The following is a 21738-nucleotide window of genomic DNA, read 5'->3' as shown; positions in this document are numbered from 1 at the left end:
GAGAACCGTCACGGTATCCTTTCATCATGATGCCTTGCCTTCTCAACTTCTCCGCACGATTTGACGAGTTTTGGCACCACGTCCTCGGAAACCGCCGCAGCATTAAATCTCCACTATATCCCCTTTATTTAACCGCGTCGAGCAGTTCGCTTCTTCATCCCCCTGCTCCGTACTAGCCATCGGAAAGCCCTCCTTCGCACCATGGACTCCTCCTCCTCCTCCTCCTCCTCTGCCTCCTCGGGTCTTTCCTCCCTATCCTCTCCCTCTCGTGAGCCGACGCCGGAGTGGGACTCGATGGCGGCGCACGAGGTCCTCGCCCCAACGAAGTGGGACGAGGAGGATCATGATTCCTCCGTCTGGTCCGAGGATGACAAGTCCTTGACCGACGGAGAAGACAACTTCCAGTTTCTCGTCGATGGGGAGCTGGAGGCGGAGAGCGAGGACGACTTCTTCTCCTGGGACGACTTCACCTCCTCCGACGAGGAGGAGGAAGAGGAGGGTGACACCTCCTCCGACGAGTATCCGCCGGCGAAGCGCTTCCGCGCCGGGTCGGATGTCGACGACGATGATGACGACGAGGAGAAAGAAGCCCCTGCCAAGGGCTACGGCAGCAGCGACGAGGAGCTCGCCGGCAGCAGCGCCGACGGCAGCTACGATGGCGACGACGAGGGCAGCGACGGCCCTTAGATTAGGGACTACTAGCATAGGACTAGTAGTAGTAATCGGCTCTTCTTTTGTTCTTCCTTTCTTGAGCAATCGGCTCTTCTCTGTAAAAACCCTCTTTATTAATGAAGAAAATGTTTCTATGTCGATTTTGCTTTCATATCAATTTTGCCGATTGTCAAAGCAAGTCAACGCGCAAAGAGCCGATGGCAGCGCATCGGCCTTTACCACAAAACGCGAGTAAGGCCAAAATCAGTTGCCTATTCAAACGGTAACCTGCAACCCTTGTCTGAAAGAGTAAACTCAGATCCCCAAATCGCCGCTCGAACAGATCCAACTTGCGGCCATGCGAATCTCAGATCTCAATCGCGCAGATTCAACTCCGCAGCGAATCCAATGGCGGAATCATCCAACGCCAACACTACGGTCTCTGGCCTGAAGGTAATCCTCAACCGCTCCTTGCTATCTGAGCATAGTGTTAGAATTAACATCAAACATCTGAATTAATATCTCATTCCGTCATTAATTTTTAGGTATCAGACATTCTGTTGCCGCATCCTTCTCTTCCAAATTCTCTCTGTCTTGGCCCTCATTCTACCGAGAGTCCTGCCCATTTGATTTCATGCGAGGCCAATAGAATTCCCTTCGTGAACCAGAATTTAGATCTAACTTCTTGGGCCGACTGCTACGAGCCTGGCCTAATCCTCCTGAAGATTGGGTTTCATGGTACAATAGAATGTCCAAAACGCACCAAGCCACACGGGAAACCACGAGAATAGCCGATGCTTTAGCTTTATCACTCGTCTCCGCTTGAGAAACATGAAAACCTTCGAAAACCATCGGCTACTTTTGGTCCGATGCTTTGAATTGCTTCATGTTTGGCCATGGCTCCATGACACCAACCCTACTAGACGTGGCCATGATCACCGGTCTAGACATTGCATCCCCAAGCCCCTCTCGCTTTTATGCTGCCAAAGGTCCCTTTCACACTCTCTTCCAAAACAGAGTGCACAAACTGGGGTGCTTATCTTCGACGCCACATGAAAAACAAAGGCCCTGTAACAGAGAAAGAACACACGGCTTTCCTGAATTTCTGGTTGGAACACTTCATATTCTGTGGCCCTTCACTTGCTCCAACCAAGAATTACCTTTCCTTGGCCTATGAACTTGCCAGAGGCACCCAGCTTGGCATTGGCAAAGCTGTTCCTTGGAGAGGTCTATCGATATCTCCAACTAATGTCTGTCAAACTGTTTTCCCAAAAGACAGTCAAAACAGGAGGTCCCTGGTGGTTTATTCAACTATGGGCTCAGCTGTATTTCCAGAACCATGTCCCAAACTTTCCACCTTTGGCCACTTGCACCTTTCCAGATACTAACGGGAAGCCAATCCGGTGCACTAGCTACGGCCAAGCTCTATATAGCCTTCCGGGTAGTAAACCGACCCTCAAGGAAGCATTGGAGTGGTTCAGAATTTTCTACCAAGGCCTGGACAATCCTCTCTTCTTTCCTTATACGGAGTGTGAAAATTTTGAAAATCCAGTTTCCTTCAGGCTAGACAGCTTTGCCGATGACGCCAGCACCCGGCAATTGTATTCCATCATGATCCGTCCCTGCTTCCTTCCAGTTGGCATGAGCACCTCAAACGGGATCATCAAACCTGGTTATGAGTCTTATCAGCTCGGTCGTAGCAGCCCGGCAGCTTGGTCTTGGGCAGGTATCTCCCCATTTCTTCCTCCACCACTTAGCAGAGTAGAGCTGAAGCGCCCGATGTCCTCACCGGTCAGAGGTGTTACTCTTTCTTTGATGCTCTAGCCATCCCATTTCCTCACAACCTCTCTTTTACCTCATCAACCGATGGTTTTGAGACCTGGTGGTCAATGTGGAAGACTCATGCCTTCAGGAGAGCTCTGGGACCATTGCTGAAACAACTTGATGCTGAATATGATATCCCTGCAGAACGGTACCACTACTCACGAATTATCTTGAAGTGGCTTACAATGATTTCTTTCCTTTTATAACCCTGCTCTCGTCTTCTTGCGAGCAACAAGACGGTCCATAACTCTGTACATGATGACGGCTCCCCCTTGATTCCTCCCACCGACTCCGGTGGTCCTCTCCTGCAAAAACTCACCACCCTTGAAAAAGGTTGTGATGCGAGAGCCGGCCGATTTCACCAAAATCGGCTTCCAAGAGCAGAGTATCTTCTGGGCCAGCAGCCCCCCGAGCCTCAGCCAAGGCGAGAACAGCAGTGAGGAAAGTAGCTGCCAGGAAGAGCTTGAAGCGCCAAAACCCTACTCCAGCTCAAGAAAGTTTGCACGTAAGTTGATCCAAATCTTGGCTGATTTCATCTATCCTTCTAGGCTTCTGCAACATGCTTGTATTTCTTTTACAGACCTCTACTGAAGAAAACTCCAGCGAGGAGACACAGTCCAGTCGAAGGGACTCGAGCTCGGGCAACTCTGGGAAAACCACCACGCAGAGCCAGCCAGACTTGCCACCGTCGGCTTCCAAGAAAATGTCAGCTCCTGAACCTGCTGCTTCCCAAGCTCCAATCAAAGTAGGGCAGGGCGGATTACGCACAAAGAGCCGATGCATCAAGAGAGCTCGCAAGGAACCGCAAACCTCTTCATTAAACCAGGAGATTTCGAATGTAATTACCCTCCATACTCTCTTTGGCTCATATTTCATGCTAACCTATTGTTGTTCTCATCGGCTAACCACTTCCTTTGCAGACTGATGACACCTCTAGTGGGGAAGTCGAGGAAGTACTGATGCCATCCGCCACCCTGGACCTACCAACTTCTAAAAGTGTAGCTGACAAGGTTGCCAACTTGGCCAAGCCCACAGCAGAAACACAAGAGCCGATCACCTCTTCATCGATTGTTCCTCTGGTCTTAGGAGAGGTACACTCCCTTTCCTTAGCTCTACCTTTCTCTTTCGCTGTATACTGACGTTGTTCTTGTTGTTTGTCAGGGTTATGACCTCTCAAGCTTGCTAACGTTCGACCCTGAATCCATCGAACCAGCTACGTCTAAAGCAAGTGATGAGTCAGGACCCAGCGCTACACATGGTCAACTCCAGCATCTCAAGGCCCTGCTCTCCTCCTCAATTGAGACATTAGTCGAAGACCCCGAAGAAGTGAAGAGCATTCTTGAAGTCATCCAGCCTCATCTCCCGGTGACGTTGCCGGTGAAACTCTGGCCAGTTGTGACTCTGTCTGCCTCCAGGTCAAGGGTGAAATTGGCTCGTCAGAGAATCGGCCTACGCCACGCCCAGCTTCCGTTGAAAGCCGATATTGCAGACAAATGTCAGCGGCTTAATGAGAAAAAGGCAGCTTTGGACGCCAAAGCCGACACCTCTGTCGGCGACTCGCTGAACTTGAGACCTTGCGAAAGGAGTTGGAGGACCTTGAAGAGAGGGTCCGGGCAACCAAACAGCTCATCCAAGATAAGGAAGCTCTTATTGCCCACTCCCACGAGGAAGTAGAAGGCCTCAAAGCTGAACTGAAGACTGATCTGGCCGAAATACGTGCCCTGAACAAGCAGCTGGTGACAGGCCAGGACGAAGATGATGAGGCCGAGATCGCCGAGGTGGATCGTGTTCGTGCTAACGCCCTCCATGCCCTTGAGGCATTCCTTCAGTAGAGCTTCTCTATGTAACCTGATAACTGCTCAATTGAGCTTTACCTCTACTTGTAACAGTTTGTACCTCTTGAGAGTCGATGGCTGCGCATCGGCTTTTTATTCTAAAGTCGATGTATGTGCATCGGCTGTACTTTGCCTCCTGTTTTTTTTATTGGCCGATTTCATGCATCGGCCCCCCATGTTTCACTGTCCATCATCCCACATACTTGGGAAATATTTCTTGAGATGCTGGCCATTAACAACCACTGGGAACATGCTTCATGGCCCCATATCTTACCCGTTTAGGTGCCCCCCGAGCCGAATCGTTCAAGTAATTGAAGATATCGGCTTTATAGTAATCCGGTTCCAGGAACTGTACCTGAACATTGGCTCCACCTGCTAGCTCGATGTTGTGCTCTACTATGACTACGTGACATGCTTGAAGTGAGATCATTGCTTTTTTATTTTTTGGGGCTGATCGCAGGGATCGGCCTTACCACGTACGTCCATTGCCTCTAGTCTTGCTACTCTGTCAGGCCGGTGGATAAGACCAGCCTCACCCCGTTTTTTGAAGCTTCGATGCGCTCACAGCCCGTCCAAACCGATTCCGGAGATCGGCTCTTGGTCGTCTGCATCCCAAATATTCATGCCGGCTAATGAGATCTCGATCGAGTCATCCGCATGAACGACCTCCACTTCATCTCCATCCCATCGTATCGGGCATTGGTGCATTGTAGATGGAATGCGAGCGATTAGCGTGAATCCAATCCCTCCCTAGCAGGACAGCGTAGGTGCTTTTGCTGTCGACGATGAAGAATGACGTAGGGATGGTTTTTCGGCTCACGGTTAGATCTACGTTCAGAACGCCTTGCGCTTCTGATGCCTGGCCGTTGAAATCGCTTAGTGTGACGTTGGTCTTGATCAGATCTGCGTTAGAGCGTCCCAAACGCCGTAGCATGGAGTATGGCATTATATTGACTGCCGCTCCCGTGTCAACCAACATCTTGTTGACGAGGCTGCCCATTGATATAACCTCTTAGGTACAGGGCCTTCAAGTGCTCGTAGCTCCTTTCTCGTGGCTTTTCAAAGATAACCGGCCGTGGACCGCGAGTCAAGCCGTGCTACTCGGCACTTCTTCGGTTCTTGGAGCACAAAACTCGACGGGAGTATGAACACCATGTTTGTATCAGCCGATGTCTTTGCATCGGCTTTTGTCTGCTTGGGGCGCCATTCTTTCTTGTGTGGACGCGTCTCCGTCTCCAACGTTTGCTGAATTTTCACGGCCAGATCGGGCCGCGCCTTCCTCAACGTGTACAGGTACTGCGCCTCGGCTTCCTCCAAGTTACGTAGCCTCTGAACCTTCCGTTTTTGGGAATGACTGAGTCCATCAGGGCACCACCTTGGCCGGTGGTATCTATCTTCTTCTTCATCGTCTGACTCTTCGAAGTCTTCCTCTCCAGATGACTCAGCTCGTCGGTTCTGAGGAGGAAGAGGCCCTAGACGCTGGAACACTGAAACCTCACTTGCGCCCTTCTTCTGCTGTCTACATTCCGGGCAGTTATCGATTGTAGGCAATCGGCTCATTCCTGAGTCCCAGCGGTGTTTGAAGAAAGGACAATCCCAGTGTCTGTCCATGTCTTCCTGCTCTCTTGACTTCTCCGTAGCGCAGTGCTCATATCTTTCGTCGTTTCTATCATACCGACGATATTTTCTCGTTGTCAACATCGACCGACGATATCTTTCATCATCCATGTCGTACCGCCGACGTCGGTCGTGCTGATGCTCATATTTATTCAGGAGATGCGCGGAGAGCGGTCGTTGGTACCGCACGTTTCTCACTTGTTCCTCGGTGAGGTACCGTCTGTCATCATATCGGGGCCGGTCGCGTGGATCGGCCTCCTCCTTATCCTTGCCACGGGACTGACTGATGTCTTCTTTATCCTTGCCATGGCGGTCTACAGGCCCTGCCATGTTAACCTCGAATGAGAAACCTGGCTCGCACCCCGTGGAGTGATTGAGTTCCACCATGTTAACACCAGGAAAGGGGTGCGTGTCTACTTTCATGGCAAACTGACCGATGATCAGACGGCCCTGTTCTATCGCCATTTGGATCTGCCGACGCAACTCTTTGCAGTCATTGGTGGCATGGGTGAACGAGTGATGCCACTTGCAGTACGGTCTCCCGTTCATTTCTTGCGCCGTAGGGATCTTATGGCCTTCGGGTAACTTCAGCTGTTTTTCCTTAAGCAGTAGATCGAATATCTGCTCAGTTTTGCTTATATCAAAGTCAAACCCTTTTGCAGGCCCTGGTTGTTTCACCCATTTGCAGGACACGGGGACTGCCCCCCGAGCCCATTCAGCCACGGCGACTTCCTGATCTTCTCCAAAGTCTTCAACTTCTTCTGCCTCGACCAGGCCTATCGGGCGCTTGAACTTGTCTTGGTACAATTCTTGGTGGCGTTGCTCATACAAAGTTAATTTCTGGACCATATGCGCCAGTGAATTGTAGTCCACTTGGAAAGCCAGATCTTTGATCAGCGTTGCGAGGCCTACCACTGCCAGATCGACCGCTTCTTTCTCAGTTAAATGAACCGAATAACATCGGTTCTTGACAGTCCTGAAATGCTGAATGTAATCAGACACCGTCTCTCCCCGCTTCTGCCGCACCTGCGTCAGATCGGCAATGCCAGCTTCGGTAGCTTCTGAGTGATATTGCACATGAAACTGCTCTTCCAGTTGCTTCCACGTCCGGACTGAATCTGGCGGCAACGAGGTGTACCACCCAAAAGCTGGTCCTGTCAGAGATTGCGCGAAAAACCTTACACGCAATGGGTCTGATGCTGAAATCATGCCCAACTATGCTAAATATCGGCTCACATGCTCAATTGAGCTAGACCCTTCTGATCCACTGAACTTTGAGAATTCAGGGAGCCGATACTTGGGCGGCAGCGGGATCAAGTCATATTCGTTGGGATACGGCTTGGAATAGCCGATTGTTCTCCTTTTTGGCAGGATACCGAAATGGTCTCTCAAGATCGTGCTGATTTGTTCCATGGTATGAGCTGCAGGGGTTAAGCTTTCATGACTCGTTCCGGTGGCATATTTAGCTAGCCACGCCTGTTTATCGGCGTCTGCTCCAGAAATCCCTCCTGCTCCAGAAATCCCTCCTGCTGTAACCTGGTTCGTGCGCGCCCAATTATTGCAGTCCGGCACGTATGTGCACACGTATCCATGTGGGATCTCTTTAGGTGGCTCATACAGGAATTGGTAATCGCCAGGATCACCTCCAACCTTGTAGATGACGTATGCCGGTGAACCCTGTGGCTCTGGAGCTGCAAGCGTGAATGGCGGTTGCTGGTGCCGGTGTGGAACGGTGCCTCTCCCTGGTGAGTTCCTAGGGTAGGCCCTGACGGGGAGTACTGATGCTTCATGATTTCCTGAACCACGCGAACCGCAATACGCTCCAAAGTGTTCACCAGGCTCTCAGAATGACGGTGTAGAGAATGAGCTACCATATAATTAACTTCCTGGCGCAGAGCTCTGGTGCGTTCCTCCGAAGGGAGAGACAGATCTACTCCAATCAGCACGCCTTCGGGTGTGAATCCTTTGAACCTAATGCCATGTGTACGGGTCCTTTCGAAAGAGCCGATGAGATCGGCTTCGAAGAGAGCCTTAAGCTCATCATATTTCTTCTTGTGATCTTCAGGCAGATCTTCAAACTTGACTGGCTCGTCCGACATCTCAGCTGCAAATGTTGACGTAGTTGTTGTAGATTGTCCCACCGGGCGTGCCAGAATGTGTTGCCTGCCAAAACCCACCGGCGAGCAGCGACGAGCAACACGGAGAGCCGGGAGGCTCCCAGGACTGCTGGTGGGCCCTGGTCCCTCGGGCAACGGCCCGCAATGCTCCGGCACACGTCCTGACGGTCGCAAGGGCGTGCCACCGACCTATACCTGGTCGGGGAAGGTGTTGGATTGCTTCGATTAGTTTCCTGCATGGCAGACACGTAAACATTAAATGAGCCTCGATCGGCTATCAGGTTACCCTGTGAATCGGCTCAAAGAGCCGATTGCCCCATGGTTCATATTGGGTTTATGACAACATGGGGATCCTGCTTTATCGAAACCAAGTTAAATCAATCTACGACAGTTTAGGGTTTTCACCGCATAACCGGAACGTCCTACACGCAGTTGAGCCTGGCAGATACGAAAGATAACGGAAAACTAGTCCTAGAGGAGGCCTAAAAACCAACGTGGAGTCGATTCCCGGAATATCCCTTCTAGGATCGGCAAACCGTACCTTACGCACTACTGGATCATTCAACCCGTTTGCAAGGTCTAACCATGCGGATATCAAACTAATCCTTGGACAACATGGAACAACTATAACAGGTCAGATCTACTAAATAAAGATGAAGCAAGGTGCCGCCCTTACACCTAAGATAGGTGTAAAGGCAGCTAGATATCGAGGGGCAGCATATCTAAGCAAGCATATTCAGAAAAGCATCGATGCAAGCCCCAAAACATCTACGATAAGGGTGTTACTCGCCATCAACAAGGCTTCGATACGAGCAACACCGGATAACGAATAAACCGATACTGCCTAGATCGCAAGATGCGATCTAGGCAGCATGATGCTTACCCGGAAGAAACCCTCGAAACAAGGGGTGGCGATGCGCCTAGATTGTGTTTGTTGTGAACGTGGTCGTCCTCCTTTCGTAATAACCCTAGGTACATATTTATAGTCCGGGGACTTTCTATCTTTGGAATAAACCTAGTCGTATACGACCAAACTCTATCTCTTAATTCTAAACTAAGATGCGATCTACCATAATATACAAATACACGGGCAATCTAGCCCAAACTTTCGCACGAGGCCGATTCAGAGACACTTCGTGTACGTATCCTCCAAGCCCATCTCAATTACGGCCCATCTTCTGATTTGGCCAAAATCTGGTGATAACACATATGATGATCAACTTCAAAGCAAGAACCTCAAGGTTATTGGTATTTGACCAACAAACCTAGAAGTTAATGACGTTGAAGTGTTTTTCTGAATAATGAGGAAAGCTAAAAGAGAAACTACAAAAGATATTTTGGCAGAAAGAAAAGAAAAGACTAGAAAGGCTAGCTCAGGTGTATATAAATGATATACATGTTATGGTTGTATTCCTAGTTTGGTCACACAATGAAATTCTTGGGTATTTGTACCATATTGGTTGGTATGAAGTGTCATACAAAACAACGCAATACAAGAATACAATGACCTAAGTGACTGACAAGGAATATGATAGGAATGCACGTCTGGAACAAAAATAAAGTGTTATTATGTTCGTCGTTGGCGTTCTATCTAGCCCTTAGAATTTATAATAAAGAACTTAATAATTGTTATTTTGCTCTGGTCAAATGAAAACAATGAGTTGTTCAAATTATGACATTACTCCATGTACGATGGATAAGTTATTATAAATCTTAATGGTGAAACACACATACATAACACTGACGCTAAAATGCCATAAGGCAAATGATTTGAATTCTACTTATTTGTGGAACCGCCATTTAGGTCATGTTAGAGAGAAACACATGAAGGAACTCCATGCAAATGGATTTTTGGAGTCATTTGATTTTTTAAATCATTTGGCGCTTGCAAATCTTTTCTAAAGAGAATGACTGAAATACCGTTCATAGGCCAAGAGTTGAATGGGCAACTAACTTAGTGGAAACATACATGATGATATATGTGGTTCATTGGGCATAGTTGTGTGCGGGAGATTCTTCTACTTCATGAAAACTTCCAACAATGAATTGAGTATATATATGTGGATATATTCGATAAGGAAGAAGTTTGAAACATTTGAATAGATTCAAATAAATTTCAGCATGAAGTGGAAATCATCGTAATAGAAAAGTCAAATATCTATGATTGGATCATGGCGGAAATATTTGAATTACGAGTTTTAGCGAACATCTAAGAGAGTTATGAAATTGTTCTACAACTCACGTTTCTTGGAGTATCATAGTGATGATGAAGTACCCGAGAGACGTATCCAAACCTTGTTGGATTAATGATGAGATAAAATAAAATGAAGCCATTATATTTTTGTGGATTATGCTTTAGAGACTACCGCTTTTACACTGAATAGAGCATCATCATGATCCGCTAAAATGACACCATACGAGTTATGGCATGGGTATGAACCATAATAGTCCTTTCTTAAATTTTGGTATGCATAGCATATGTAAATAAGTTTACAACCAAAATCGGATGAATGTCTTTGTTGGTTATCCCATAGAATTGATTGGAAATTCTTTCCACTATGAAGTAAAAGACAAAAGTGTTTGTTAATGTTACTTGCTTATTTCCAAGAAATTGTTTTCTAGCGAAGTATTTGAGTGGGAGGACAATAGAACTTGATAAGGTTTATGAACTTGAGCATAATGATCAGAGTAGCGCAGCATCGGAATTGGTTCCGGAAGCGGCCACGATGATCATGGCTCCCATGTCTACAAAATGTTATAGTCATGGAGATCAAAGTACCTATTGAACCTTGTAGCTATGGTTTACTTTGTGATCAAATCAATGATTTGTGAACAAAGGATTGTTTTTGAACAATGATAAACCAACTAGATACAAAGAAGTTATGATGGGCCCTGACTCCGTTAAAATGGCTATACGCCATGAAATCCAAGATAGATGAATACTTTTTGAAAGTAAATGGATCTATAAAATTGATGGACTTGGATGGAATATCCTTGAATAAGCTCGACTTGTCGAAAAATTGTTTACGACAAAGTTCAAAAGGTTGACTACGGTAAGATTAGATCTTCCATAGCAATGCTTATAGTCTATGTGGATTATTCTAGTAATCGCTACATATTTCTTTTATGAGATATGCTAGTAGGATGGCAAAATACATTACTTAACAGAAGTGTGTATTAAAGGTGTATACAAGATACAACCAAGAGTTTTGCTAGTCGGTGGAATACTAGATAGGTATACGAACTTCAATTGGATGAAGTGAGTATCACGGAGTTGGAATCTTCACTGGATGAAATAGTCAAAGAGTTTTTGATTTCGTCAAAAATGATGAAGATGCTTGCATTTGCAAGAAATTAAGTGGGAGCGCTGAGACATATTTATAATACTTTATGTAGATGACATATAGTTGGTTATAATGATGTAATTATATACTTCATTAAAAGGTTTCATTGAGAATTAACTTCAATGAAAGGATATGGACTGAAACATGTTTAGTGTCAAGATCTATGAAGATAGATTGAAACACATAATAAGTTTAAGTCAAAGTACATATAATGGATATTGAAGTAGTTCAATATAGAAATATTAATAAGGTGTTCTTTTCATGCGAAGGTTTAACAAGACTTGAGTGTATTTGACACTCGATGAGTAAAAACACATGAGTGATTTTAGATCACGAACAATATGTACAAAATCAGATGTCATGTGCTCTAAAAGGTTAGGAGCATATACCAGAATGATTCATGTGATGATCATTGGACAACAGTAAGAATATCCTTGAGTACTTTAGAAGAACCAAGGATATATATATATATATATATATATATATATATATATATATATATATATATATAGTTTTGTATGGGGTAATGACAAACAAATCGTTGTAAGGTGTTGCACCGATATTTGTTTGGTCACATATAAAAATAAATTTCAAATCTCAATTAGGCTAAGTGTTGTTTAAAAGGTAGCACAATGCTAGATTTAGAAGAGTTCTAAATATTGTGACGGATTCTACAAAAGAAGGCAGAGTATGTCATTGTTTTGACAATGATTGAGGATGTTAAGTCAAGAAGTTCTTTGAGAACTTGGTGTAGTTCCGATAGAGTCAGAACTTTGAAGCTATATTGTGTGTGACAATATTAGTGACATATTTCAGACCGCGGAATTAAGGTTCCACCAGAAGACCAAACATATTTAATGCCGACTCATTTGGAAAATGAGTGATGCGTGAAGACGCAAATGAATTGCAAAATACATACGTTTCTGAGTGTGTCAGAACCGTTGACTAAAACCTCTCCCGTGAGCAAAACATGATAAAGCACCAGAAGGCCAAGGTGTTATATCTTTACAAATGTAAACTAGATTATTGACTCTAGTGCAAGTGGGAGACTCGTTCGAGATATGCCCAAGAGGCAATAATAAAATGGTTATTATAATATATCTTTGTGTTTATGATAATGTTTGCATACCATGCTATAATTGTATTAACCGAAACATTGATACATGTGTGTTATGTAAACAACAAGGAGTCCCTAGTAAGCCTCTTGTATAACTAGCTTGTTGATTAATAGATGATCATGGTTTCGTGCTCGTGAACATTGGATGTTATTAATAACAAGATTATGTCATTGAGTGAATGATATAATGGACACACACCCATATAAGCGTAGCATAAGATCATGTCATTAAGTTCAGTTTGCTATAAGCTTTCGATACATAGTTACCTAGTCCTTCGACCATGAGATCATGTAAATCACTTATACTGGAAGGGTACTTTGATTACATCAAACGCCACTGCGTAAATGGGTGGTTATAAAGGTGAGATTAGGTATTCAGAAAGTATGAGTTGAGGCATATGGATCAACAGTGGGATTTCTCCATCCCGATGACGGATAGATATACTCTGGGCCCTCTCGGTGGAATGTCGTCTGATTATCTTGCAAGCATATGAATGGTTCATAAGAGATCACATACCACGGTACGAGTAAAGAGTACTTGTTGGAGACGAGGTTGAGCGAGGTATAGAGATACCGATGATCAAACCTCGGACAAGTAAAATATCGCGTGACAAAGGGAATCGGTATCGTATGTAAATGGTTCAATTGATCACTAAGTTATCGTTGAATATGTGGGAGCCATTATGGATCTCCAGATCCCGCTATTGGTTATTGGTCGGAGAGAGATCTCAACCATGTCGGCATAGTTCGCGAACCGTAGGGTGACACACTTAAGGTTTGATGTCGTTTAAGTAGATATGAAATATGGAATGGAGTTCGAAGTTTTGTTCGGAGTCTCGGATTGGATCCAGGACATCACGAGGAGTTCCGGAATGGTCCGGAGAATAAGATTCATGTATAGGAAGTCATTTTCCAAGTTTGAAAATGATCCGGTGCATTTATGGAAGGTTCTAGAAGGTTCTAGAAAAGTCCGGAAGAAATCACCATGGAAGGTGGAGTCCCAGGTGGACTCCACCTGGCATGGCCGGCCAAACCTAAGGGGGAGGAGTCCCAGGTGGACTCCACCATGGGGGCCGGCCAACCCCTCCCCAAGGAAAGGTGGGAGTCCCACCTTGAGTAGGACTCCCATCTTGAGTAGGTTTCGTGCTTATGGCAAGTTTTGGTTTCGGGTCTTATTCGAAGACTTGTAGTCTAACTCTTGGGGATTTCCACCTATAAAAAGAGGAGCAAGGGGAGGGGGCCGGCCACTCTAGCCTCCAACCTTGGCCGCCCCCCTAGTGGCCGGTGCCCAAGCCTCCCTCTCCCCAAACCCTAGCGCCCCTCCTCCACATACTACTCCCGCAGCGCATAGGCGAAGCCCTGTCGGAGTTCTCCACCACCACCGCCACCACGCCGTCGTGCTGCCGGGATTCCGAGGAGGATCTACTACTTACGTTGCCCGCTGGAACGGGGAGGAGGACGTCGTCTTCATCAACACCGAACGTGTGACCGAGTACGGAGGTGCTTCCCGATTGTGGCACCGTCAAGATCTTCTACGCGCTTTTGCAAGCGGCAAGTGATCGACTACATCCACCACGAGATCTAATTTCGTTAGGCTTTGGAAATCTTCGAGGGTTAGTCTCATGATCTTCTCGTTTCTACCGTCTACTAGATTAGATCTTGGCTTGTGTTTTCGTTCTTGCGGTAGGAATTTTTTTGTTTTCTATGCTACGAATCCCATCAATGTAGGCCAACACTCACGCCCGCCGCAAAGCCGACATCGTCACCACCACCCGAAGCCGCTGCTCCGACGTCCAAAAGCCCCCACCTTGGGTTCCACCTGCAACACCTTCGCCGCCAGAGGCCGCATCCCGTCGTCATCCCCGGAGCCGCCCGCTGCCACAAGGGGAAGGGGCAGCCGTTGGGTTCTGGCCTGGGGAGAAACGCAGAGGAGCACGAAGAAGCCACCGAGCAGCGCCGTCAGGCATGGCGAGCTCAGCGTGGCAGCCACCCTCCATATGACCGCGCTAAGGAGCCAAGGATCAAGATCATGAGCCTAGGGTCAAATCCCCACTGCCCTCTTCAGCGGCGTCCGGGGAAGACAGTGGGCTAGGGTTCGCCCCCTCGGTGGCCATGAGGAGACGACGTGAATGGAGCGATCCGTTTTCTTTCCCGACGCTGCCTCACCGCGACATGTAATCTTTGTCGCTAATGTTTAATTTTCTGAGAAATTTGTTCCCTCGGAACAAATCAACAAATGATAATTGTTGATGATGGGTGACTGCGTGCATCGGTTGTCTATACACGGATCAGGTTTCCTCCTTTTCAGAAAGAAAACCAACGTGGCCGAACAAAACAATTACGGCATGGTCTTGGTGTGTTCGTCAGACAGTTTGAACCAGCTAGAAGGATCCGTCACTGCTGATGTCCCCCCACCTGACGTTGTAGTTGGCGGCGAGGTAGTGCGCGCCGACAGGGCCCCGGCTGCCGTACGGGTACAGCTCGGGCGCCACCCTCTTTTCCTCCAGCTCCCTGAGCACCGGCGTGAAGATGGCCCAGGCCGCGTCGAGCTCGTCGCTCCGGATGAAGAGCCGGCGCTCCCCCTCGATGGCGTCCAGCAGCAGCCGCTCGTACGCGTCCGGTATCTCCCGCTGGTACTCCTCGGAGTAGAAGAGGTTGAGGTTGCTGCTGTCGAGCCTCATCCCGAGCCCCGGCACCTTGTTGTTGATCTTGAGGTAGATGGCCTCGTCGGGCTGCACCCGGAGCACCAGCTCGTTGGTGGCCATGTCCAGGTCCGTCCCCACGTTGCCCCGGTACAGGTTCCCGGGGACGCGCCTGAACTGCACCCTGATCTCCGCGCGTCGGGTGTGCAGCGCCTTGCCAGCCTTCATCAGGAACGGGACGCCGTCCCACCGGGCGTTGTCGATGAAGAGCGCCGCCGCCGCGAAGGTCGGGGTCACGCTGCCGTTCGGCACCGTCGGGTCGTCCACGTACGCCGGGAACGACTTGCCGCCGCGCGTGTGGCCCTTGTACTGACCCACCACCACGTCCTCCAGCTTCAGCTTCCTCATCGATCGCAGCACTTTCACCTGAATGAACACAACATCACATGTTCAGAGCAAGCTAAGCTAGCCACGTTACTGTAGCTTAACATTCAAGTTGCCTGTTGTTCATCACAACCTTCTCGTTGCGGATGTCCTCGGCGGCGAGGCTGACAGGGGTTTCCATGGCAAACAGGGCCAGTATCTGCAGCAAGTGGTTCTGCATGATGTCCCGGATGATCCCGTAGTTGTCGAAGTAGCTGCGACGCAAAACCAATAAACCGAAGCCATTATCTGCTGAATCGATTGACTAATTATGTTTGTATTAATATTGGATGAATCGAAGGTAGCGCAGACCCGCCTCGACCCTCGGTGCCAAAGTCTTCGGAAAATATGAGCTGCACATTCCGAATGTAGTCTCTCGACCATAGTGGCTGAAACACAAGGTTGGAGAAACGGAGGACCGACAGGTTTTCAACTAGCTCCTTGCCCAGATAATGGTCAATCCTGCCACAGGAGATTGTAGTAAATCCTAAGAATGGGACAGAGTCTCTGAAACTGTTGATCATTGCACATTTAGTATATACCTGAAGATTTGCTCCTCCTCTAAGTACATCTTCAGCGATCGGGTGAGCTCCCCTGAGGACTCGTAATCACGTCCGAATGGCTTCTCCACTATGAATCTAGTCCAGCCAGCCCGAGATGAAGCAGTGCGGCTAGCAGATCTCACCACATCCACAAATATGTTTGGTGGAATCGACAGGTAAAATAACCTGTTTGGTTGCTTCCCAGCCTGATGACAAACATTTGCCATGAATTCATTTTCTATGCAACATTTTTCATGAATTCAATTCAATTTTAGGGAATATTTTCCACGAGTTCTGCAGTGCTACTAATTTGTATCTCATAGCAAGTACAAAAAATTTGCTTTATGAATTTAGTATTACCTCTTTTTGTGTAAGTTTTCGATCTAATTCGCAAAATCCTTCCTCTGAGTTGTACTGTCCAGACTGATAGAAGCATCTCTTCAGAAATTGCTCCATCTTATCACTACAGTTCTCCCTATTTCAGCATTCCAATATAACTTGTTACATCAGGAAAATACCACTAGAGATTGTGAGTGACTGTGTAACAGTGTATGAAAGTTAGCCCATTATGATAGGCAAATTTTGGTAATGAAATGCAAAATCAAACAAATAAACGTGACTATATTATGCGATGTCATTGCACATGGTACTAATTTTTTTATTGCCAAATTTTGCCTCACAAATCAGACAACTACAAATAATTGACACCCAGGGCAAGGTGCAAACTCAGATAGTCTTCTACAAGTAAGACCAACACAGACAACTCACACGGCAAGGGATCAAGTATGAAAATACTTAAGCGGTACCTCTGATCAATCCGGCAAGTCAGGGTCATGCTTATCATGTTCCTCAGCTCTTCATCGCTCATCTTGCTACGAGCATAGCCAAAAACTGTAAAATGCTGCATTAACAGAGGTTAACTAAAAGAAAGAACTAGCATACTCCAAAGCTGAAATTGGAGAACAGTACTGTAGTTAACTGAATTAAGAGAGGTAAACCGCAGTTCGAAACCTTGGGGAGCCAGTCCTCGTAGAACAAGGCGAAAAGCGCCGGGAAGATCTTCTTCTTGGCAAGGTCGCCGGAGGCTCCAACGACCGTGATACTGACGGTGTTCTCTTCCTGCTCCGGCACGACGGCTCCAGCTCCAGAGGACTGACCATCTAGCACCCCTGCAACAACCACTTGTCGGTAGAGTGTTCTTGTATGCAATCGGCAGCGAGTTCAGAACTTCAGACAGCCGTGCTAGTTGCAGGTCCGAGTACCATCATTGAAGGAGGCACCGATCTGTGGGCGGCCATTTGAGGACTTCACTCTAAGAAGGCACCTTCTTCCGGCAGCATGGGTTCTCTGAGGTGGGCAATGGCGGTGCTGTTGGTTGCTTGCGTTGGACGGCTGAGCCGAGAAAGTAGCGGCGGGATGGAGATGGCAGACTAACGCGATGCTTGCCATTGGCGCAGGAAAGAAACAAGAAAAGTTGGAGTAGCAAGCTATCAATCCATCTGAATCTGCCGTCGACAGATAGATTTGGAAGCTTGGGTTGGACGAATGGGGCTCGATGTTGTTGATAATGTCTTCCTGACAGCTGGGCTGGGGGATTGTCGGTAGTGGTCCAACGACTCGTGGTCATCAATAAATCATCCAACTCCTTCAAGAAAAATATTAATTGCTCCAAGATATTTTTCTTCTCATTATTTATCATTTTCTTCCTCTTTGGTTTAGGAATATTAGATGACCCACTCCGCCACCTCTTCCTCCTCCGACCCACCTCCTCCTCCTACTCGCCGCCAGGCGCCAGCAACACCTCGGCATATCTAGGCCCGGGCCAGGCTTTGTGCCGAACAAAGCCCGGTGCAGAAAACCCAAGCCTAGGCATGGCATGACACGACGGTCGTGCTATAAAATAAGGCCCAGCCCTAGCCTAACTGGTGGAAATCCCAGCGGAACTCGGTTTACGGTTCAGGTCATAGTGTTATCCCGCATATCTGTGAGGCCGAGACCTGGCCCGTCCTAACCATCATGTCGGGGCAATGACATCGCAACGGGCATTCGCTTGAGTGGATGCGTGGCGGCCGCGGGTGGCTCGGTGGTGCGCGGTCCAGATCTGGCACAAATAATGAAAGGGACTAAGTCCCATAAATCAACTAAAAAGGCATAAATAATGATAAATCATGGCAAATATCTTTCAAAACAGATCATATATGATGAGGTCTAAGACCTAGTTTGTGGCCCGATCTCGCGATTGACCCAAATCCAAAAGGGGAAAGAGGGAGAGGATGAAGAACACGAAGAACACGAAGAACAACACCACGCACGCCAACCCGATACAATCGAATCTTACCCTCGTGGCTTGAGGGACCACGCCAATAAAATCAACCCGGAAGAGACGCACGGTAGAATTCCGAGGTGAGAGATCGGTGAGGGAGATGAATCTAGGGGTGGGAGAGAGAGTGGGTAGCACTAGAATCTCACACACCAAATCCAATCATCCAACAAGGGTTGCCTTGATACAAAGGGGATGAAACCCTAGGGAGACAAAGCTCAAATCCATGTTTAAGCCTAAATCTTGTCTAAAGAGCTAAGGGGGCGACCTGGGGGCTTATATAGGCATACAAGGCGACATGGGTCGAAGAGGTACAAGATGGTGGGGTCAAACCCGTGAAATTCGGTCCAGGGGCCGGTCCAACCGGGCCTGGGGCCGGCCCGTCCGGTCCAAATCGGACCAGGGACCGGGTGGAAACCGGAAACGGCTCAGATGCCCCTCCGGTTGGCGTCAGCGAGCAGCTCGGTTGACACCGGGGTGGACCCGGCCCAGGGCCCGGTCTGACCGGCCCTGGGACCGGCCGGTCCGGCCTGGGGCCCGGTTGACCGGCCACTGGGCCGACTGGGCCTCCTCCTCCCGCCTCTTCTTCCTCTTCCTTCTTCTCTTCTCTTCTTTCTTCTTCTTCTTTCTTCCTTGCACCATGGGAGTTCCTTCTCTCTTGTTCCTTGTCGACGTCGGCACCTATAGACACCATGATGATAGGCATGAGGTAGCATACCATTCAAGTTGGTGTTGAGGTCGACCATAGAGAGGATAGGGTTCACCTTGACATATATAGCGGGGTTTTGCGTTGTTGGTCCACTTGGGGAACTCCTTGGCCATGGTGTAGCGTCGACGATGGGCGGGGCTGTACTTGACGGTCTTGAGGCGGAGGTGTCCAAAAGCCACCCCGCATCATCTCCCCCCCCCCTTGGGGAAGAGTCTTCCTCGACTCTTGTTCCTCCTCATCGTTGATGTAGACGTTGATACTTGTAGCTTGGTGAAGGACTTGTATAGTTGCACTTGTGTCCTTATGGATGCTCGTCGTGGTGCGTGCGTCCCTGTTGTAGTCCATGACGGGTCTCCCATGTAGTGGTGGAGGGATAAAGTCGTGGTCGAAGAAGAACTTGGGGAAAAACAACTTGCGAATGGAAAGCTTGTGGGTGCCAATTTTGTGATTGGCGAACAAGAGGCTTTCAATCAAATACGAAGCATCAAGTCGTTTCTCAAAGAGGCATTTTGCAAAAATGGGAACCAAAAGAGTGTCGATGTATCCAAAATGTGGTAGGGCAAAAATTTGTGTATGTAAAAGTTTCCTTTGTAAGGTGTCAAAAATGTGTGGTGAAGCATTGTCCCAAACAAATTGGACAATCAAAAGGCAAGTAACGGCGACAAAATTTTGATCAAAATTGTTATGTGCAATGGAAAAGTTATGGAGACTTCTAGCTTGGTAGAGTATGGTTGGCTTGAGCCGAGTATGGGTATCCTCAAGTTTCAAAGAATCCATTTCAATTGCCATAGATGAAATGAGAAATCCAAAGGAGAGCAACTTTATGTGTGACATGTGGCACAAGATGCATGAGGTGTCTCTCACATGTATGACATGGTCCTTGAGATTCTCGGGGTGTATGATGATATCATCAAGACATACAACAATTATTGTGCCAACAAGATGTTTCAAGATATGTTGCATAAGAGGTAAAAGAGGTGACGAGGAGTTGGACCAAACCGGAAGCTCGACAAGAAGAATCGGAAACACACGAGGGCGAAGGCTTTTGGGAACATACCCTTTTGTGTGAATCCCACGGGTCGGATCATGTATCTCGTCCTTGTTGGGGTAGCTCTCAAGAGCTCGTTTCGTCAACTCATGCTCCGTGGCGGTGGAAGTGGTCGTCCGTGTACCTACACATGGAATAAGCAAGACAAAAAGCGTGTGTGCATGGTAGAGGAACACATCATCCATCATGATGGTCCAAGTCTTGTGCACATCACCATTAGTGTCAAGCAAGATAATATGAAATGCATGGCTATAGTGCATATGGCATGAGGTTGTATTTGTGGCATGTGGTAACCCATGATCATCAAAAAGTGAGAAGGCTATGGGGGCCATCTCGTGGACAATGAAATAAGCATTCTTGCATACCAAGCATAAGAAAGAGCAATTTGTGACAATCTTGGATGCAAGGAACATGGAATAGTGCAGACATTTTGGGCAAAGCATGCAGAAGCTAATTTCATCATTGTCAACAACACATGTCAAAGAGCAAGTAGCCCTCATATCGCAAGCAAATGGGAACAAGTCATCATGTTTCATGTCCACAAGGGGAATCATGGTCTCATCAATACCTTTGGTTTTACCTTGGTAGTCCGACTCATTTGATGTAGGTATTGTGGTAGTTGTATGCTCTACATGGTTGACATTGTCATCGTCATCGAAGCATGGTGTGATGTGATCTTCTTGCACCATGTACATGTTCTTCTCCATCCTTGGCGCTTCAACATCCATGGAACCTAGTGCAACATGAGGAAACACAAAAGAGGGAGAGGTTAGGGTGTTAGCAAATGCGATGGCCTCCATGGACCTATCAACTACCTCTCGCAACTCACTCGGTGTTTCTCTCATCTCCTCCAATTGGAAGGACTCAAACTCACATATGGGGTGGGAGGCACTCAACTCACTATCACTCTCATTCAAGTGGGCTAAGTGGATCTCATGCTCACATGGGATTGGTACCAACTCATCAATCAAGCATATAGGAGTATGCTCGAGTTTCTCATCTCCATGCGCCTCCATTGGTGAAGGGAGAATCCCATGCTCAACCATCTCAACTCCATCGCCTCCCAAGTCGTCCTCAAGCGGTGGCGCCATAGTGTTGTAGAGAGCTAGGCTCGGATCCACAACATCCTTGTGTTGACCTTGTTGATCTTCATCTTGAAGTGTGGGCGCCAAAGGCTTCTTGGTGGCTTGGGCTTGTAGCTCGTCGAAGTAGAGCATGTCGGCGCTTGTCGATGTGCATTGCCATGCCATATGAACCTTGGCCTTGCACACCTCACATAGGAGATTGGGACATTCCCGTGGAGGGTGGCCTTGTTGCTTGCACTTGTAGCATCGGAGTCCATAGGCATGTGACGAGGTAGGGGCCATTGTGGTGGTGGCCCAAGATGTGGGAGTCGCCTTATGAGGAAGGTCCTCTTGATGTGCACTTGCCATCCTTGTAGTGGTAGACACTGTATAATGGTGTTTGTCGCCGTCATGTCGAGGCTCTCGTCGTCGTGCCTCATCACCATATCTCGATGGGTGTCGTCGAAGATCCTTGGAGGATGTTG

The 21738-nt window shown here is 47.7% G+C and overlaps 1 protein-coding gene across 2 annotated transcripts; it reads right to left on the bottom strand.

Moving 5' to 3' along the window:
• Positions 1 to 14680: 14680 nt before the first annotated feature.
• On the bottom strand, positions 14681 to 17699 carry LOC124702654 (glucose-6-phosphate 1-dehydrogenase, chloroplastic-like). 2 transcript variants are annotated; one of them, XM_047234811.1, is made up of 8 exons: positions 17375 to 17699; positions 17124 to 17281; positions 16919 to 17013; positions 16473 to 16587; positions 16113 to 16318; positions 15883 to 16032; positions 15665 to 15785; positions 14681 to 15573 (listed from the first exon to the last, which is right to left on the bottom strand). In XM_047234811.1, exons 1-8 carry the CDS (start codon positions 17559 to 17561, stop codon positions 14887 to 14889), a joined length of 1719 nt encoding a protein of 572 aa, XP_047090767.1. In that variant the 5' UTR covers positions 17562 to 17699; the 3' UTR covers positions 14681 to 14886. The 2 variants fall into 2 exon arrangements, with proteins under 2 accessions (XP_047090767.1, XP_047090769.1); XM_047234813.1 differs by lacking the exon at positions 17375 to 17699 and having other exon boundaries at positions 16919 to 17003; positions 17124 to 17361.
• Between the last annotated feature and the right edge of the window lie 4039 nt (positions 17700 to 21738).

The sequence above is a fragment of the Lolium rigidum genome, chromosome 3 (genome assembly GCF_022539505.1).
Source record: "Lolium rigidum isolate FL_2022 chromosome 3, APGP_CSIRO_Lrig_0.1, whole genome shotgun sequence".
Classification (NCBI taxonomy): domain Eukaryota; kingdom Viridiplantae; phylum Streptophyta; class Magnoliopsida; order Poales; family Poaceae; genus Lolium; species Lolium rigidum.
This window is presented reverse-complemented; position numbering and strand designations above follow the sequence as displayed.